This window comes from Aulostomus chinensis, chromosome 13, assembly GCF_037954235.1.
Source record: "Aulostomus chinensis isolate RoL2024-O1b breed Wild chromosome 13, RoL_Achi_v1.0, whole genome shotgun sequence".
In the NCBI taxonomy this organism is placed as follows: Eukaryota; Metazoa; Chordata; class Actinopteri; order Syngnathiformes; family Aulostomidae; genus Aulostomus; species Aulostomus chinensis.
This window is the reverse complement of record NC_141332.1, coordinates 915,676-933,116: the sequence shown is the minus strand read 5'-3', so window position 1 is coordinate 933,116 and position 17,441 is coordinate 915,676. Positions and strand designations below refer to the sequence as shown.

The 17,441-nt window shown below is 43.4% G+C and overlaps 1 protein-coding gene across 1 annotated transcript; it reads right to left on the bottom strand.

The window, feature by feature from the left end:
- Window positions 1-4,616: 4,616 nt before the first annotated feature.
- LOC147250444 (uncharacterized) lies at window positions 4,617-16,028 on the bottom strand. The gene is made up of 3 exons (XM_086222512.1): window positions 15,619-16,028; window positions 15,316-15,462; window positions 4,617-4,748 (listed from the first exon to the last, which is right to left on the bottom strand). Exons 1-3 carry the CDS (start codon window positions 15,928-15,930, stop codon window positions 4,689-4,691), a joined length of 519 nt encoding a protein of 172 aa, XP_086078638.1. The 5' UTR covers window positions 15,931-16,028; the 3' UTR covers window positions 4,617-4,688.
- Window positions 16,029-17,441: the final 1,413 nt, after the last annotated feature.

The following is a 17,441-nucleotide window of genomic DNA, read 5'->3' as shown; positions in this document are numbered from 1 at the left end:
GCAAAGAGTGCTGATTGGCCAGCGGCCCCACGCAGGTCAAAGGTCACTCCCCCGAGGCAGACCAGTTTACTATAATAGCTGCGACACAATCTGCCGTTTGCTCTTCTTCACTCCTTTTTCATGCTTCTTGCTTTTTCTTAGAGCTGCCGCTTCACCCACTTCTTTTTATGACCATCCACCTCATGGGTTTTGGTTTTTGTTCTTGAGAAAATTGTGTTTATCTCCTTCAATAATTCCACTACTAGCAAAGTTTTGTGCGCGGAGTCGAATGTGCCTCTTTTTCATCTAAGTTCATGAAGACATTGTTCCGTGTAACACCTAAAGCATTGATTTTTCCCATTTCTGTAATTTGTCATCGATCGCGGCTCGCGGTCACAGTACAACTGACCTCATGTGAGCCTCACATCGCCATCCTTACCAGTGGAGAGAAGCCACCTTGTGTCTGAGAAGAGCATCGTGTTGAGACAGCCAGCAGCCTGAGACCAGAAGGTAGCGAGCCAATGCATTTCCCTTCTTCATCCAACGAATCCCACAGGGAGCCATAGTCATCGAGGCGGAGGCTTTGGAGATCGTCTTCCCACCAGCTCCTTGGAGAGGTATTGAACATCGATGGGAACAATCCAGCTGAGAAGCCGGTTCCGTTGGTTTTCACGCTGTCGTAATAACAAAGATCAGTGCTGCATCTATTCAGGCCTCGTTCGCTCTCTCTCACTGTCAACTCCGCAAGACTCCTTAGAGTCTGCTTCAACTCCATTCAGTAGCTTTCTTTTGTTTATAGGTAACTAATCGTTCATACCGCGCACCTTTTTACCTGCTACCTTTGCTGCCCACTTGAATCTCAGATAAATCTTATACTTCATGTCTGATACTCCACATGTGCCTTAACTTGCTTTGCTGGAATTATTTCTCTGACTCAAACATTTTCGTTTTTGTATTAAAATCCTTTTAAAAATTCCAAGAAGTGCTCCAACTCGTTTATGTATTTGTATGCAAGCCACTGATCGGCAAAGAACTCATTGATAAGCTATAACCTGAGACTGATCGTTTCTTGTTGGACGAAACTAAATTACAACGAGTGGTGCCGTGAGTAACAACTGTGTAAAACATCCCAAAGATACATCATCATCATCAGCTTGTCAAATCACTACACAAAACAAACAAGAGTAGAATGGTGATTCTCAAAGTAACCGCACTCACATCAGCCTGTAGTTATTCCTCCGATGCTGTGAGGAATTCACAATATAATATTTAAAAGTGTGTGATTTTTACAAAACATGAGTGAGCAGACTGTTTAGATCAAACTCACTCCAGCAAAAAGACTACTGTTCGAGGAAGGTAAAATGGTGCAACAATTTCCCCCCTCAGCCTGTGTCGCTCACTGTGAACATAACAGGCACCCCGGCAATTTGGGAGGCAAAACATGGCTTTTGTGACAGTGTGAAAAAAGCTATTGTAACATTTTATGTTCCAACCCTTACGTTTTGTCATGAGCTCTGGCTAATGACTGAAAGAATGAGATCACAAACACAAGCGGCTGAAATGAGTTTCCTCTACAGGGTGGCTGGGCTCTCCCTTAAAGATAGGATGAGAAGCTCAGGCATTCAGGAGGGACTCAATACAGCCACTGCTCCTCCATGTTGAGGAGTCTGTTGAGGTGGTTTGGGCATCCAGTGAGAATGCCTCCTGGACATTTCCCCCGGGAGGTTTTCTCAAGCACGTCCTACTGGGAGAAGGCCTCAGGGCCAACCCAGGACATGCTGGAAGGATTACATCTCTCGACTGGCCTAGGAACGCCTTGGGATTCCCCCGGAAGAGCTGGTGGAAGTGGCTGGGGAGAGGACAATCTGGGCTTCCTTGCTGAGGCTGCTGCCCCTGCGACCCGGACCAACCAGATAAGCAGAGGATGACAATGACGACGTTTTCATTGGGGGCACGGTGGTGCAGTGTTTAGCACTGTCGCCTCACAACAAGAAGTTTCCGGGTTCGAGCCCCAGCTGGACGGGATCTTTCTGTGTAGAGTTTGCATGTTCTCCCTTTGCCTGCATGGGATCTCTCTTGGTACTCCGGCTTCCTCCCACAGTCCAAAGACATGCAAGAGGGCACTAGGCTAATTTGATACTCTAAATTGAGCTTAAGTGTGGCTGTGTGTGTGAATGATTGTCTGTTTATATACTGTATGTTGACCCTGTGATGGACTGGCGACCGGTCCAGGGTGAACCTTGCCTCATGCCCGAAGGCTGCTGGGATAGGCTCCAGCCCCCCCAACCCTGACCAGGATAAGCGGTTGAAAGTGGATAGTTGGATGTTTTCATTTGGTTCTCCCTGTCCCCCCATGAAAATTTCACACAAACAAAGTATTTAATAATAGTTCCATTTATGTTTTCCAGTTTTTATTTCCAAAAAAGACAAACACCATTTTTTTAATTTTGGTTTTTCCATTTTTCCATTTTGGTTTCAAAACTGAAAAATGAAATACACACAAATTTGGTTGTTTTTGTGATTTTATTTTGATATTAAATAATGATAGAACAACTCCTACACAGACTTCACCGGCTCTTTGATACATTACACACGGATTTCAGTTTTCACCAACACCACCTCATAGACAAAGCAGAGGGCCACTCCCACTGAGCCTGGATCTTGTTGACTTTCCTGCCTGTTAAAAGGAAGGTTTTTGTCGCCGCTGTTGGAAGATGTGCTTGCTTATGGAGAATTGTTGGGTGTAACGTCATTGAAGGAGTGTAGCATTGGACCTACTCAACTTAAGTGTCATGAGATAACTTTAGTTCTGATTTGGCGCTATACAAATAAAATTGACTTGACTTGATTTACATTCTTACAGATGATATTTCTACTCTACAATTCTACAATTCTACAATTTCATTTAGCAGATGTTTTTGTCCAAAGCGAAGTACAACACAAGCAAGAATTCAGACTCATAATTGCATCAATAGGCACCTCAGTATTTCTTAAGTGGAAAACAGTCAGTGACTTGTAATATGAAAAATAAATGCAGGTCATCTTCTGTGAGCTTTGCCCAGTCCAGCATCTCACTTGGTTCATGGCTGTCATTACTGACAAGCTCAGGTAGACCCTTGATATTAATGAACATAGAGAAATGAATATGATCTGCTGTAGGCAGACCGTATAAGAGCTCTGCCTTCTCTACAAAATCATGTACATCAGATGTAGATATACTGAGGTCCAACCAGGATTTAGTATGCCAAGCTTCACTCACGTGTACAGCTACCAGCTGGCAGTAGTTCTTTAGTGGACAGAATAACCTTGTTATCACTGCAAAATTGTCTCAGGTAATGACCAAAAAGTCAGTTAGAATCTGATATATCAGCATTCCCCCCAAGACAAATATGGATGTGTACTCACCTCCTCTTATATAAGACCCTATAAAGGTAAGCTTATTCAAGTACTCATCTTCATTTTTGTGACATTTATATGGAGTATATACATTTAAGATTATAAAATCATTCTTATCATGCACCACCTTGATTCCTTTGCACCAGTCTACATCTAACCTGAACACAGTGACCAATGGATCAATTTTCTCATGCAAGAATATGGCCACACCTCCTGGGATCCTGCCCCGCTGAATACTGGTGTTGAGGTCAGTCGTAGATTCCCCTGCCCCATGGAAATCATTATGCACAGTATTCAGCTGTCCAGATTTTAAATAGCTAAAACAGTCTCTTGCAAACACACCACATCAGCATTCTCAATGAGCTTGTCAATAACAATGTGTTGGGCTGTCACTCCAGTTACAGTCCACGGAAGCTATAAGACACAACTCTCATTGCAGTTTATCATTGCATGGGAAGCCCTTTAGCCCTTTTTTAGTGCATGGCTCCATGCAGGGGACATCATCACACCAGTCCCCCTGTCAGCTGTCTCAGTGGCAGTCAACAGCGAGGGTCCGGGTGCAGGCTCCCTGTAACTTGGGCTGTGGTGTTTGGCCCCCTGACTGGTCATGGGTGTGGCTTCATTACCCTTGCTGGCACTGGGTTGCTCAATCACACTCAGGCTTTGGTTCATGTCTGTGGTTATTCCACGAAGGTTGCCACATGCAGTCGACAGCTCACTCACAACATTTTTTATCTTTTATGAAGGCTATCTCTGCACTTGGGCGTTCAATCTTACTAACCAGGCAAGAGACATCAAGGCTATTAAAAGTCCGTCCATCCATCCATCTATTCATTTTCTACCACTTATCCTGTTTAGGGTTGCAAGGGGTGTGGAGGCTATCCCAGCTGCCTTCAGGCGAGAGGCGGCGTTCACCTTGGATGGGCAACCAGGCAATGCAGGGCCAACACATACACACAGACAACCGTTCACTCTCACAGCCACACCCACGATCAATTTAGAGCATCCGATTAACTTAGTCAAGTCTAGTAAAGTCAGTTTTATTTATATAGTGCCAACTCAGAACAAAAGTTATCTCATGACACTTTACACATAGAGCAGGTCTAGTACCACATTCCGTCAAAGAATTTACACCCAACAGTTCTTCATGAGCAAGCACATCCTGCAACAGCGGCGACGAAAACCTTCCTTTTAACAAGCAGGAATGTTGAACAGATCCGGCCTTCTGCTTTGACCAGTTGGGGGGAAAGAGAGCGGGAGAGGCAGAGACAAAGACAGATCAGGTGGGGCTACGGGTGGCAGCTTCAGCCTCTTCAGGTCTGTAGCCTCCTCCAGCAGCATCCGGCATCTGGGATGTGGGGAGCCCAAAGGCTCTGGAAAAGAAGACGAGTTAGTTATGAGTATGATTTATATGACACATATAGGAGGACAGAGAAGAAAGAGAGGAGAGAGAGAAGCCCAATGCACCCTGGTAGATCCCCGGCAGTCTAAACCTATAGCGGCATATCTAAGAGCCAGCCTAAGTAGCCCTAACTATAAGCCTGATCAAAAAGGAGGGTCTTAAGTCTGCTCTTAAAGGTAGAGAGGGTGTCTGCATCCCGAACCGAAACTGGGATATGGTTTCACAGGAGGGGAGCATGATAGCTGAAGGCTCTGGCTCCCATTCTACTTTTAGAAACTCTAGGGACGACAAGTAACCCTGCATCCTGGGAGTGAAGGGTTCTAGCTGGGTTATAAGGGACTGTGAGCTCTGTCAAATACTGTATGAAGGTGCCTGATTGTTGAGGACTTTGTATGTTAGAAGGAGAATTTTAAATTCTATTCGGAATTTGACAGAGAGCCAATGCAGAGAAGTCAGTACAGGAGAGACCTGGTCTCTTCTACCAGTTCTCATCAACTTGCAAGCAGCAGCATTTTGGACCAGCTGGAGAGTCTTTAGGGACTTACGAGTGAAGCCTGACAGAAAGGAATTGCAGTAATCCAGCCTGGAAGTGACAAAGGCATGGACGAGTTTTTCTGCATCTTTTTGAGACAGGATGTGTCTGATCTTAGCAATGTTATGTAAATTAAAGAAAGCAGTCCTAGAAATTTGCTTCATACGGGAGTTAAAGGACAGATCCTGATCAAAGAGAACTCCTAGATTCCTTACGGTAGTGCTGGGGGCCAAAGTAATGCCATCCAGGGCACCTATATCATTAGATAGGGTGTCTCTAAGGTGTTTTGGGCCCAGCACAATTACTTCAGTTTTATCAGTATAATAAAAGGAAATTATGGGTCATCCATGTATTTGTTTCATGTGGATGCATTGATAAGTACAGCTGTGTATCGTCTGCATAGCAGTGAAAATTAATTGAGTGTTTCCTAATAATGTGACCTAGAGGAAGCAGGTATACCATAAAGAGGACTGGTCCAAGCACAGACCCTTGTGGAACACCATAACTGACTGCAGTGGTTTCAAAGGCATTATCATTAGTCAGTGCAAACTGAGATTGACCGAGTAAATATGACCTAAACCAATTTAGTGCCGTTCCTTTAATGCCAATGACATGTTCCAGTCTCTGTCGGATATGGTAGTCAATGGTTTCAAAAGCTGCATTGAGATCTAGAAAGATAATTACAGAGATGAGTCCCTCATGTGATGCTAGTAGGAGGTCGTAAGTAACTTTGACTAGTGCCAGTGTTTCTGTGCTATGATGAACCCTGAAACCTGAGTGGAAATCCTCTAATAAGCTGTTGCTATGGAGAAAGTCACAGAGTTGTTTAGCAACTGCTTTCTCCAGAATTTTTGAGAGGAAAGGAAGATTTGATATTGGTCTGTAGTTGGCCAAAACTTCTGGATCCAGGGTAGTTTTTTTGAGGGGTGGTTTAATTACTGCTACTTTAAAGGACTGTGGGACGTAACCAGATAACACTGACACATTGATCATGTCCAAGAGAGGTTCTAATGAAGGGTAGAGAGTCTTTGAGCAGCTTAGTTGGGATGGGGTCTAGCAGGCAAGGCAAGGCAATTTTATTGTATCGCCCATTTTCACAAACAGTTTGTCTCAAAGGGCTTTACATGGCATCATAACAATATCCTCTGCCCTTAGACCCTCACATCGATTAAGGAAAAACTCCATAGAAAACCCTTTTAACAGGGAAAAATCTGAGAAACCTCAGGGTGAGCAACAGAGGAGGGACCCCTCACCCAGGACGGACAGATATGCAGTAGATGTTGTTAAAGACAAGAAAACAGTTTACAATACAAAATTTGGGAAACATGGAATTGTTAATAAAAGTTGAAGAAGGAAGCTTCTGGTAGGGGAGGCAGGGAGAGCAAGCCATCTTGATGGGGGACTGGATGGCAGACTGGTTCATGGGAGGGGAGCGCAGGCCAGTGTAACAGCAGGGGATAAAAAAGGGGGTGGGGGGGCGATGCAGGCGGCGTTTGGAGCAGAGAGATGGAGCTCCAATGGATCTGTGGAAACACAGAGAGACTGCGAGACACCAAGGCCAAACTACAAAGTGCAACAAGTAATGGTAATGACGAGAGCTGGGTATCACCACTGACCTCCCGATACGATACGATACGATTTCGATACACTAGGTCCCAAGTCGATACGATTTCCGATACGATTCGATACAGTATACGATACGATATTTTAGTTACAATACCAATTTTGCTTTGGTAATGGAAGAGATTCTCAAAGGACTAATGCTGTAAATTCAATTGTAAAAGTAACCCCTTAACCTGGTGCATAATTAAATATTAATACTGTATTTACATTGAGAACTGACCATTAAACAATAGTTATACAACATCATGCACTTTTTATTTAAATATATGACCGTCATTCAAAACAAAAGGGCAACTTAGACTTCTACAAACCGTCAGCAGCTCAGCAAGATGACTCACAGTGTGGCGAGCTTCAATCGCCCGCGTTAGCAAAACGTGGGACATGAGGGACCAGTTACTGTCAGTGTAATGAGAGGTGATGGTCAAGTAGGAATCCATAGCTCTGCTTGTCCAGCTGTCTCAAGTGATGGCAACTCTCTCTGCTGATTTCATTGCAGTTGCGACATTGTTTTTAACATCTCTGTACATTTTTGAGATTGTGACTTGACTCAGTTGTTTCCGTGTCAGTCGCACATAGCGTGGTTCCAGTGTCTGGATGAGGTGTCTGAAGCCTACATTTTCTACCACACAGGATGGTCTGAGATCCTTGCAGATAAAAATTGCCAGAGCAGAAGTGATGTTTTCTGCACATGGAGGCGTGGATGGAAACTTCATCCCAAGTGCTTTCTCCAGCGAGGGTTGTTGCAGTGACTTGTAGTTTCCTGGTTGTTGAGTGTACTCTGGGTGATGCCCAGTGAAATGGCTCCTGAGATTAGTTGTATTTCCGTTGTACTTAACTTCTACTTTGCACATTTTGCGCACATTATTATTTTTGTCAAGTTGGGTGCAGTTTTCTCGCTTCTTGAAGCCTAAGTGCTGCCAGACATCTGCGCTTAAATTTGCCGGAGATTAAAGTTGCGCTTCCGCCATCTTGTTGTTCTCTGATCGGAGGCACATGAACTGGATCTCGCGAGATCTGATAATCTGACTGCAATAACGTTGCACTATGCACAAAATCACGCCACACTAAAGGGGCAAACAAAAAAAAAAATAAACGGGTAAAATCTAATGCATTTTAAAAGATCGATACTGGGATTTATGTATCGACAATCTTTCCTACAAATGTATATCGATAGAATATCGGTATATAGAAATTTTTAACCCACCTCTAGTAATGACAGTTCCAAAATGAGGAGGAGGGGAGAAGAGAGGGCTCCATGTAACCTGATGTGTCCCCCAGCAGTCTAAGCCTATAGCAGCATAGCTATCAATGGTTCAGAGCTACCTGAACCAGTCCGAACTGAAAGCTCTGTCATAAAGGAAAGTCTTAAGCCTGGACTTAAAAGTAGTCAGAGTGTCTGCCTCTCTGACCCATGGAGAGAGCTGGTTCCAATGTAAAGGAGCCCGCTGATTGAAGGCTCTACCTCCCAGTCTGTTTTTAGAAATACTGGGAATCACTAAAAGACCTGCATTCTGGGAGCGGACTGCTCTGGTAGGACAGTAGGGACTAATGAGGTCTTTCAAATAGGATGGCGCTTTATCATTGAGAGCCTTATAAGTCAGCAGAAGGATTTTGAAGTCGATTCTAGATCCTACAGGAGGCCAGTGGAGAGAAGCTAAAATGGGAGAGATGTGTTCTCTCTTCTTAACTTCCGTCAAAACCCTCGCTGCAGCATTCTGGACCAGCTGGAGACTCTTTAGAGAGTATTTAGGACATCCTGACAAGAGAGCGTTGCAGTAGTCCAGCCAAGAAGTGATAAATGCATGCACCAGTTTCTCAGCATCACTCTGGGAAAGGATATTCCTAATCTTAGCGATACTTCGCAGATGGAAGAAGGTGGTCCTAGTCACATGCTTTATGTGGGAGCTGAAGGAAAGGTCCTGGTCAAAAATGACTCCAAGGTTCCTTGCAGTCGTACTCTGGGTCAGGGTGATGCCATCTAGAGAAGTGATCCGATTAGAGAGCATGTCCCTGAGGTGTTTAGGTCCAAACACGATGACCTCAATTTTATCTGAATTTAGCAGTAAGAAGTTAGAGGACATCCAGGATTTAATGTCTTTCAGGCAGTCTTGCAGATTAGTAAACTGGTTTGTGTCGTCTGGCTCCATCGACAAGTAGAGTTGCGTATCATCCGCATAACAGTGAAAGTTGATTGAGTGCTTCCAGATTATGTCACCTAATGGGAGCATGTTAAGAATGAAGAGCATTGGTCCTAAAACTGAACCCTGTGGTACACCATATGCAACTCTGCTATACTCCAAATGGTCATTATTAACATGAATAAACTGAAACCTGTCAGATAAGTAGGACTAAAACCATTTTGGGGCAGTTCCTTTAATCCCAATTTCATGGTCTAGTCTCTGAAGTAGGATGCTGTGGTCAAGGGTGTATAATGCAGCACTGAGGTCCAAAAGTAAAAGTACTGTACAGAGATGAGACCTCTGTCTGAAGTTATAAGAAGATCATTAGAGACTTTGACCAGTGCTGTTTCAGTGCTATGGTGTTCCCTGAATCCAGACTGGAAGGCTTCAAAGAGATCGTTGCTGTGCAGATGTTCATGTCGCTGCTCCAGGACAACCTTCTCAAGGATCTTGGAGATGTAGGGGAGGTTGGATATAGGCCTATAGTTGGCTAACACATCTGGGTCAAGAGAAGGTTTTTTTAAGTAAAGGGTTAATGACAGCCACCTTAAAGGCCTGTGGCACATAACCTGTGACTAAGGAAAGATTAATTTGGTTCAATATAGAAGTGTTGACTAGAGGAAAGGCATCCTTAAGTCGTCTTGCCGGGATGGGATTCAGCAGACAAGTGGCTGACTTGGAGGAAGTGACTGCAGAAGTTAAGTCTGACAGGTCGATGGGGGAGAAGCTGTCCAAGTATGCACCAAGTCTGGGAGGTGCTTCTATGGGAACTGTAGTCTGTCCTCCATTACTGGCAATCTTTGTTCTGATATTCACAGTCTTTTCAGTAAAGAAAAATTGGAAGTCATTACTACTGAGAGTTGGGGGGATGCATGGCTCAACAGCACTATGGTTCTTGGTTAGCCTGGCCACAGTGTTGAAGAGGAGCCTTGGGTTGTTCTTATTCTTGTCTATTAAGGATGAGTAGGAAGCGCTTCTAGCATTACGGAGTTCTTTTTTATATATTAATAAACTATCCTTCCAGGCTTGGCAGTCTTCCTCATGCTGGCTGAAATGTGTCTTCCTTTCCAGTTGTCTGGTCTTCTGTTTGAAGGCACGCAGCTCTGGGCTGTACCAGGGAACTATTCTTTTTTGGTTGATAACCTTCTTTTTCAGGGGAGCTACGGCATCAAGTGTCCCAAGGAGTGCTGCTGCAGTGCTGTCCACAAGATAGTCTACCTGCGAAGGGGTGAAATCAGCATAACTGCCCATTATATAACTACAAGGTGTGGCAGCAAGCTCTGCTGGAATAAGCTCCTTAAATGTAGAAACAGCAGTGTCAGATAAACATCGACTGAAGCGGGATTTTTTCCCAGGTAGGATACAAATGATAAATAAGTAAATTCAAATGTAATTAAGGAGTGATCAGACAAGACAGGGTTCTGAGGAAGAACTGTGATGAGGTTAGCTTCTATTCCATAAGTGAGTACTAAATCAAGGATATGATTAAAAGTGTGAGTGGGTTTGTTTACCCTCTGACAGAAGCCAAAAGAATCAAGGAGCGACTTAAATGCAGTGGCCAGACAATCATCTTCGACGTCCACATGAATGTTAAAGTCACCCACTATAATGACTTTGTCTGAATTCAATGCCAAGTTTGACAGAAAGTCAGGGAATTCTTCTAAGAACTCAGAATAAGGTGCAGAAGGACGATACACCACAGCAAGTAAGAGTGGTTTCTCTGCTTTTCAGTCTGGGTGGGAAAAGCTGACAGTAAGGCTCTCAAATGAATTAAATGAACAATTAGGTCAAGGGTTAATTTTAAGGGTTTAATTTGACAGAAGACAGGTAGACAGTTTAGAGGATGAAATTATTGAAATGAGCTCATGAAGGCTAATGGGAGAAAAACTCTTAAAATATATGTCTGGTCCTACAGCTGCCTCTAAAGCTTCTGAGGTTATAAGTGCCATGTTGTCATCTGATGGCAGGAGAAGATGAATTTTCTCTCTAATAAGTAGAATTTTGTCATTAAAGAAATCTATGAAATCTTTGCTACTCAGGTAAACAGTAATACTTGGTTCAATAGAGCTGTGGCTCTCTGTCAGTCTGGCTACAGTACTGAAGAGGAACCTGGGGTTCTTCTTCTGCTCCTCGATTAGTGTTGAGTAGTAGGCTGCTCTAAAGTGCTCAAAGGGCTATCTTATAGGTTTTAAGGCTATCTTGCCAGACTGTATGTGACTCCTCCAGTTTGGAGGAGCGCCATATTCTCTCCAGTTTCTGGCAAGGCAAGGCAAGGCAATTTTATTTGTATGGCCTGTTTTCACAGTTTGTCTCAAAGGGCTTTACATGGCATCATAACAACGGGGTTTTTTTGTTTAAGCTGTCTGGTTTTGGAATTGTGCCAAGGTGCTTGTTTCCTCTCCTGTTGTGAATACAATGTTTAAAATTCTTTATATGTGATTGTAATGTTGCAACTCTCTATTTATTGAATTATCGATCAATCTGCGATTTTATCGATGAATCGGATTATCGCATTTTTTGCACTTACCTTTACAATTTAGCATGAAGTTGTTTTGGGCATGTTTTAACTGACAATAAAGACAATAAAAATTTAAAAAATAAAACATTTATTTTTCATTTGAAAAAATACATTCTTGTCATTTCATGTTCTTGATTCTATAATCTGGCACACAGCAGGTATAGATGTATAGATGACGTAGATGTCTCCGCTTTAAGCTGCAGGGCTGCATGCTAAAGCCTGGTTTCTATTACTGCTCAAAGCTTGGATCCGATCTAGACCTGCCTACTGTATCCGGTAATTACACATACAGATGCACATACACGCACATAGTGTTTCCGTCCAAGACCGGATCAGCAACCTGCTAAGTAAAGTACATTTTAAATGTTAAAAGCCATGACAACTCAGTCTGCTACAGGCAAGCCCACAAGTTAACTTACTGAGACGAGTCTTCATCCAGCTCCGTTAAAACTCCTACGTGCTTTCTGCTCCGATGTTCATTCATGACGGTCGTGTTCCTGTGTCAAGGGAAGTCCTTCTTGCAAAGTTTGCAAGTGTGAGAAAATGAGCTTTTGATCATGTTCTGTTCATATGTCACCACCATATCAGGAGTTGATTGTGTATAAGTACATGACGTGATTGTTTATGTTAAGTTGTGCAGGCTGCTAGTTGCGCCCAAACTGTCAAGGCTGAATGACGAAAACAACAGGACAAGACGACCTGACTGTGCAGGAGGCTGGAGTACTAATCAAGAAGTGCATGAGTGTAAAATTACGTATGCAAAAAATGTGTGGCTTCAAGCATATATTCACTGTCTGTTAATATCTTATTCAGACTCTCTGCTGCACTCTCAAGGTGCATGTAGTGGGGTCTCCAGATATATCTGTGTCTGCTTTGTTGTGTGAAATAAAGAGTTGATTTGATCTCTTCTCATCAACGGACCCGGTGAAGTCGGCATACTTCAACACAAGTAATTTGGGCCTGAGCCAGAAGGTACTTCTGGCGAAGACCCTATTATGTTTGCTTGGCATACTCGCCACTTTAAAAGTTAATTTGACCCCCTAAACATGCTCGAAAACTCACCAAATTTGGTACACACATCGGGTGCGGTAAAAAATTTGATAATTAAAAAAAAAAGAGGCGCTCTACTCAATAGCGCCACCTACATACACAAAAAAACCCGCCACAGGCTGTAGGAATGTCCTACAGACATGGGACCAACACCATTGGACTCGTCTCATCAAGACGGATAAATCATACACTCACACCCCTGACCTAACTGTAACAGGATGTCCACAATTTGGACACTAATGTCTAATTTTGGACAATTTTGCACCCCGAACAAAATCTATCTCCTCCTAGGGCATTAATGCTATCGCTTCCAAACTCTCACACATTACTCTCCCAACTGTGCTGATTAAAAGTTGTTCAAGGTTAATATACTACTCGCTCGGTTTGGATTTTATAAGCCCTCAAATTGGGGGAGACACTTTTCGCCTTACAATGGAAGTCTATGGGGAGAGCATGTCCTCTCAGGGTACATACTGTCAAACAAATGCTTCTCATGTCTACACCATACAACCCACAGCTTTTAAAAACACACCACTGTATTCCTGACAAAAATTCCTACAAAAATATGGTATTTTGTGTTACTTTTGACCAACGTATGCCGATTTATTCAGCTTTTCCACACTACAATTCTGTTAATCCTCCACTCTCTCCACTCTAGCACACATCAGAGACAGTGCAGCGGGGGAGGGGTTCTTAAAGGGCCAGCTGGCAGTTCTGCTCTCACTCTCTGCAGCACACTGAACCTCTGCTCTCCACTCTGACACAGATGGCAGAGAGCGAGCAGAGAAGGGAGGGGCTCTTAAAGGGCCAGCTCTCAGCTCTGCTCTCAACTCTGCACTCACACTGTGCAGCAAACTGAGGCTCGTATCTCCTAAACTACAAGGCCTAGGGATTTGCCCATTACACCGTTGGATTCGGGCCGGTGTCAAGGATGCGGCCATAGGCCGCGTGGGGGCTCAGGCCCTAACAACGCTGCTTTCAGCTTTAATTTTTTTTCTTTTCTTTAATGAGTGAAATACTCCCAGACTTTAGCTCTTTTCATCCTGTCACTGCAATGGACGCCTCCATTGTTGTTGTGATCTGCGGTCGCTCGTGCGCCCTGCGCACGCGCAACTCTTACAGAAGCGAGATGGCTCGTCTCCCCCTTACATTCGCGGCATTACATGTCGAAAAACACTTGCCTTTCTTTGCCGATGAACTATCGATAATCAAATTTGTTTGGCAACAAATTATTAGTATTAATTGACTTTTAATGGATTTATCTATTCATTGTAGCAGCCTTATGTGATTGCTTCACTGACATTTCAACTAATAGTGCGTAACTGTTCCATAAGGAAACAAAAGGGTCCAAAAATCATTCAGTAATGTTTAACTAAAGTTAGGAATGTTTATGAGGCAGTTAAGCATCTATAATATGTTTGCTAAGGGATACATGTGTTACACTTTACAATGTTTAAAAAAACAATCACTAATGGTTAACTATGGTTAAGTAATGCTCATGAGTTACCCCTATACATTTATTAAGGTTTATGTCAGGTTACTAATGTAAATTAATTATTTATTTAAGTTTAGGTAAGGGCTACCTGATGGCATACACATCACAGCATTAGAAAATGATTACTTAAAACTCTAATCGTTTATAAATGCCCATCTAGGTAACATGTACACCATTAGCAAATTAGTAGATACATTACGTAGCTGTTAATTAATGTGTATTCAACTCCCCAAAACAAAAACCATTAGGAAATGATTAGTAAAGGCATTTTTTAAAGGTTTCCTAATGTATTAACTAATATCTTAATTAATACTAAATAATACATACATAAGGATGACTAATGACATTGTGTAACTTCTTTTAATGCTTAATGTATTAATTTCCTGAGCAGTATACATATATTAAATGCTTATTAATGCATTAACTATAATGAGAAGTAATGTTAAGTAACACATACATTACTTAAATATGAATAAGATTCTAATTAATACTTAATAATGTAATTATTAATGTTAATTAAGGAACACTTATAGTAAAGTGTTACCCTTGAGGGTACTAGTCCAAGCACAGACCTTTGTGGAACATCATAGCTTTCTGTCGTGGTCTCAGAGTTATGATCATCAAGGGTAAAAACTGAGCTCCACCTAGTAAATATGACCTAAATCAGCAAGGCATTTGCCAGCAATTTGCAGGCAACATAGAAAACTGCCGTGAATTTCCAGAAATTGCCTTGCTTGGCCTGTGACCCCCTTCCCCCTAATTCTGGAGTAGGCTTTAACATGTCAATGAAAATGCTGTGACCTATAACAATGTAAATCAGGGGAGCAGGGGGAGTTTTACTCCCCACTGACCAGAGGGGACATCTTTTTTTAATGCTTTTTGTGTTATATATGTTATGTTATGTTATTTGTTATATATGTGTTATATATTTTTAAAGTTATGTTTTCCTCATTTAATGCCGGTCTCCTGGCTTTCTTACACTACATTACTTATTTGCAGTACCCTCAACACACACTGGTGTAGCCCCTAGATCATTCATGTGGTTTAGCCAATAGGACTTGTTGTTATAATCCCCAAGATAATCAGCACTTATCTGGTGTTTGGAATGGGGAAGAAGCAATCAATTCATTTTTTTTTTACCTGCATGAGGGCCAAAGGCTTCACTGGGGTCATCAGGTGGGTGCCCTCCTTCATCTGTGTTTTGTTGATAGGCCCACGACTCCTCGGGAGGGGTTCAACAGTGACACCTGCATGCTTCGGGTGTGCCCCCCTCTGCCTCTGCTCCTCCTGTTCGTTAAAATTGGGAATGGAGAAGAGTCATTTTATGCTTTACAAGGTCTTTGAAGTCTCTTGTAGGTCTTTGAAGCTTTGAAGTCTCTTATGGTACTTTTGTCATTATGACATCATTGTGATATCAGGTGTTCCTCCTCCACTTTTCCTCACATTTGACATCGAGCAGCCCAAACGGGGTCCTTCCTCTTTATCCAAAGCCAATTGCTGCCTCTCTTCACAGCCTCTGAGCAATTTCACACCTTGTCGGAGGGCCTGGCCTCGGATTCCCCTGCTTTTCGGGAGTCTTATTGTTGATGTGGCTACGAATCCTACACCCGACCTCCACAGGGAGCGCCTGTGTATGCCCCTGTCCCTCAGGTTTTTGCGCTCATAGGCTTCATCCACTGCAGACTCCCATGGGACTGTTAGTTCCACGATGTACAGGAGTTTCTGCGAATTTGACCATAAGATCAGGGGCCTCATGTATCAATACTTGCGTGGATCTCATACTAAAAAAACGGCGGTCGCAAGAATCCCGAAAGTTGCGCACGCAAAAAAAAAAAAATCCAGATATATCAATCTGAGTGAGCGGCGGAATCCACGCATGTTTCCTTGATACATCCCAATCAGCGTGGAATTGAGCACAGATGTCGGAGTGACCGGGCCCTCCTCCATTACGCCCACCTATGAATACGCAAATTTATTTAAATAGGGTCTCCGCTGTCCGCACCCGCAAAACAATGTCAAAGAAAAAGATGTTCACGGAGTGCGAGCTGGAGGTGCTGGTCAGGGAGGTGGAGGAGAGACAGCAGATTTTGTTTGGCAGCCTGTCCAGTGGTGTCAGTACAAAAACAAAACGTTGTGAGTGGGATAAGGTGTGCATGAGGGTGAACGCGGTGGGTTCGGAGCAACGCACCCCTGCGGAGATTGAAAAAAAGTGATCGGACCTCAAGGTGGAGGTCAAGCAGCGTAGAGCTGCCCTCCAGAGGAGTGCCAGCCAGCACCATACTGCAGCCTCTTCCCAACAGTGCTGTTGGACAGAATGTGCGAGTTGTGCATTGAACCAGGCCACCTCGTAACAATGTTGAGCAGATTCATCTGCACATCGCAGATGATCTGCACATTGATGGAGTGGAAACCCTTACGATTAATGTAAGTGTATTCCTCATGGGATGGCGCTTTTATGGCAACATGAGTGCAGTCAATGGCTCCGATTACATTAGCCAATCCGGCTATTGCTGCAAATTGCACTTTAATATTGGCCTGTTCAACCGCACTGTAAGGGAATTTAATGTACCTGTGAGGAGGCGGATGATCAGATCCACCACCAAGGGCATGGCCCGGTTGAGGGTCGAGTGGCTCACCCTGGAACGGTCTGCCATCTCCCGCTGGAAGGAGCCAAATAATGTCAGTTACCAAACACCGCCACACAGTGTCGCCAATGGACCAAAGTGCAGTCAACACAAGAATCAGCTTTCCGCCAACTTCTGTGGTACATCTGGAGTTACCTACTTGGTAAATGGACTCAATTTTATATAGCTCTTTTCTACCTTAGCGGCACTCAAAGAGCTTTACAGTGTCATCTCATTCACCCATTCACACACACACACTCACACACTGATGGGGGAGGCAACCATGCAAGGCACCAACATACTCATCAGGAGCAATTACGGGTTCAGTATCTTGCTCAAGGACACTTCGACATGGTCACCGGGGTCGAGGATCGAACCAGCAACCCTTCAGTTGCCAGACGGCCACTCTACCCCTGAGCCATGCTGTCCTCCTTGAGACTTACGGTGAGCATGTTGCATCATTTCCTGCCTGTAATACTGTCGCTGTGTTGTTCGACTCTCTCAATCCTCCCTCAGGTGTACTGCTAACTTAATCGCTTTAAGCACCACTGTATACTACGTTTTGGTGTAATACATAGGTTTCTGTCACTTAAGTCTTGAGCAGGACTTTGCTCTGAAATTCCTCGTTCTATTTGTTATATT

Bases quoted from the DNA above. Each gene is read 5' to 3' on its own strand.
- LOC147250444 (XM_086222512.1), bottom strand. From the start codon at position 15,930: ATGAGGCCCCTGATCTTATGGTCAAATTCGCAGAAACTCCTGTACATC. The intron at 15,463-15,618 runs GTGAGGAAAAGT...TTTAACGAACAG, and splicing joins TGGGCTGCTCGATGTCAAAT to GAGGAGCAGAGGCAGAGGGG. The intron at 4,749-15,315 runs GTAAAAAAAAAA...CTTCTTTTCCAG, and splicing joins AGCCTTTGGCCCTCATGCAG to AGCCTTTGGGCTCCCCACAT.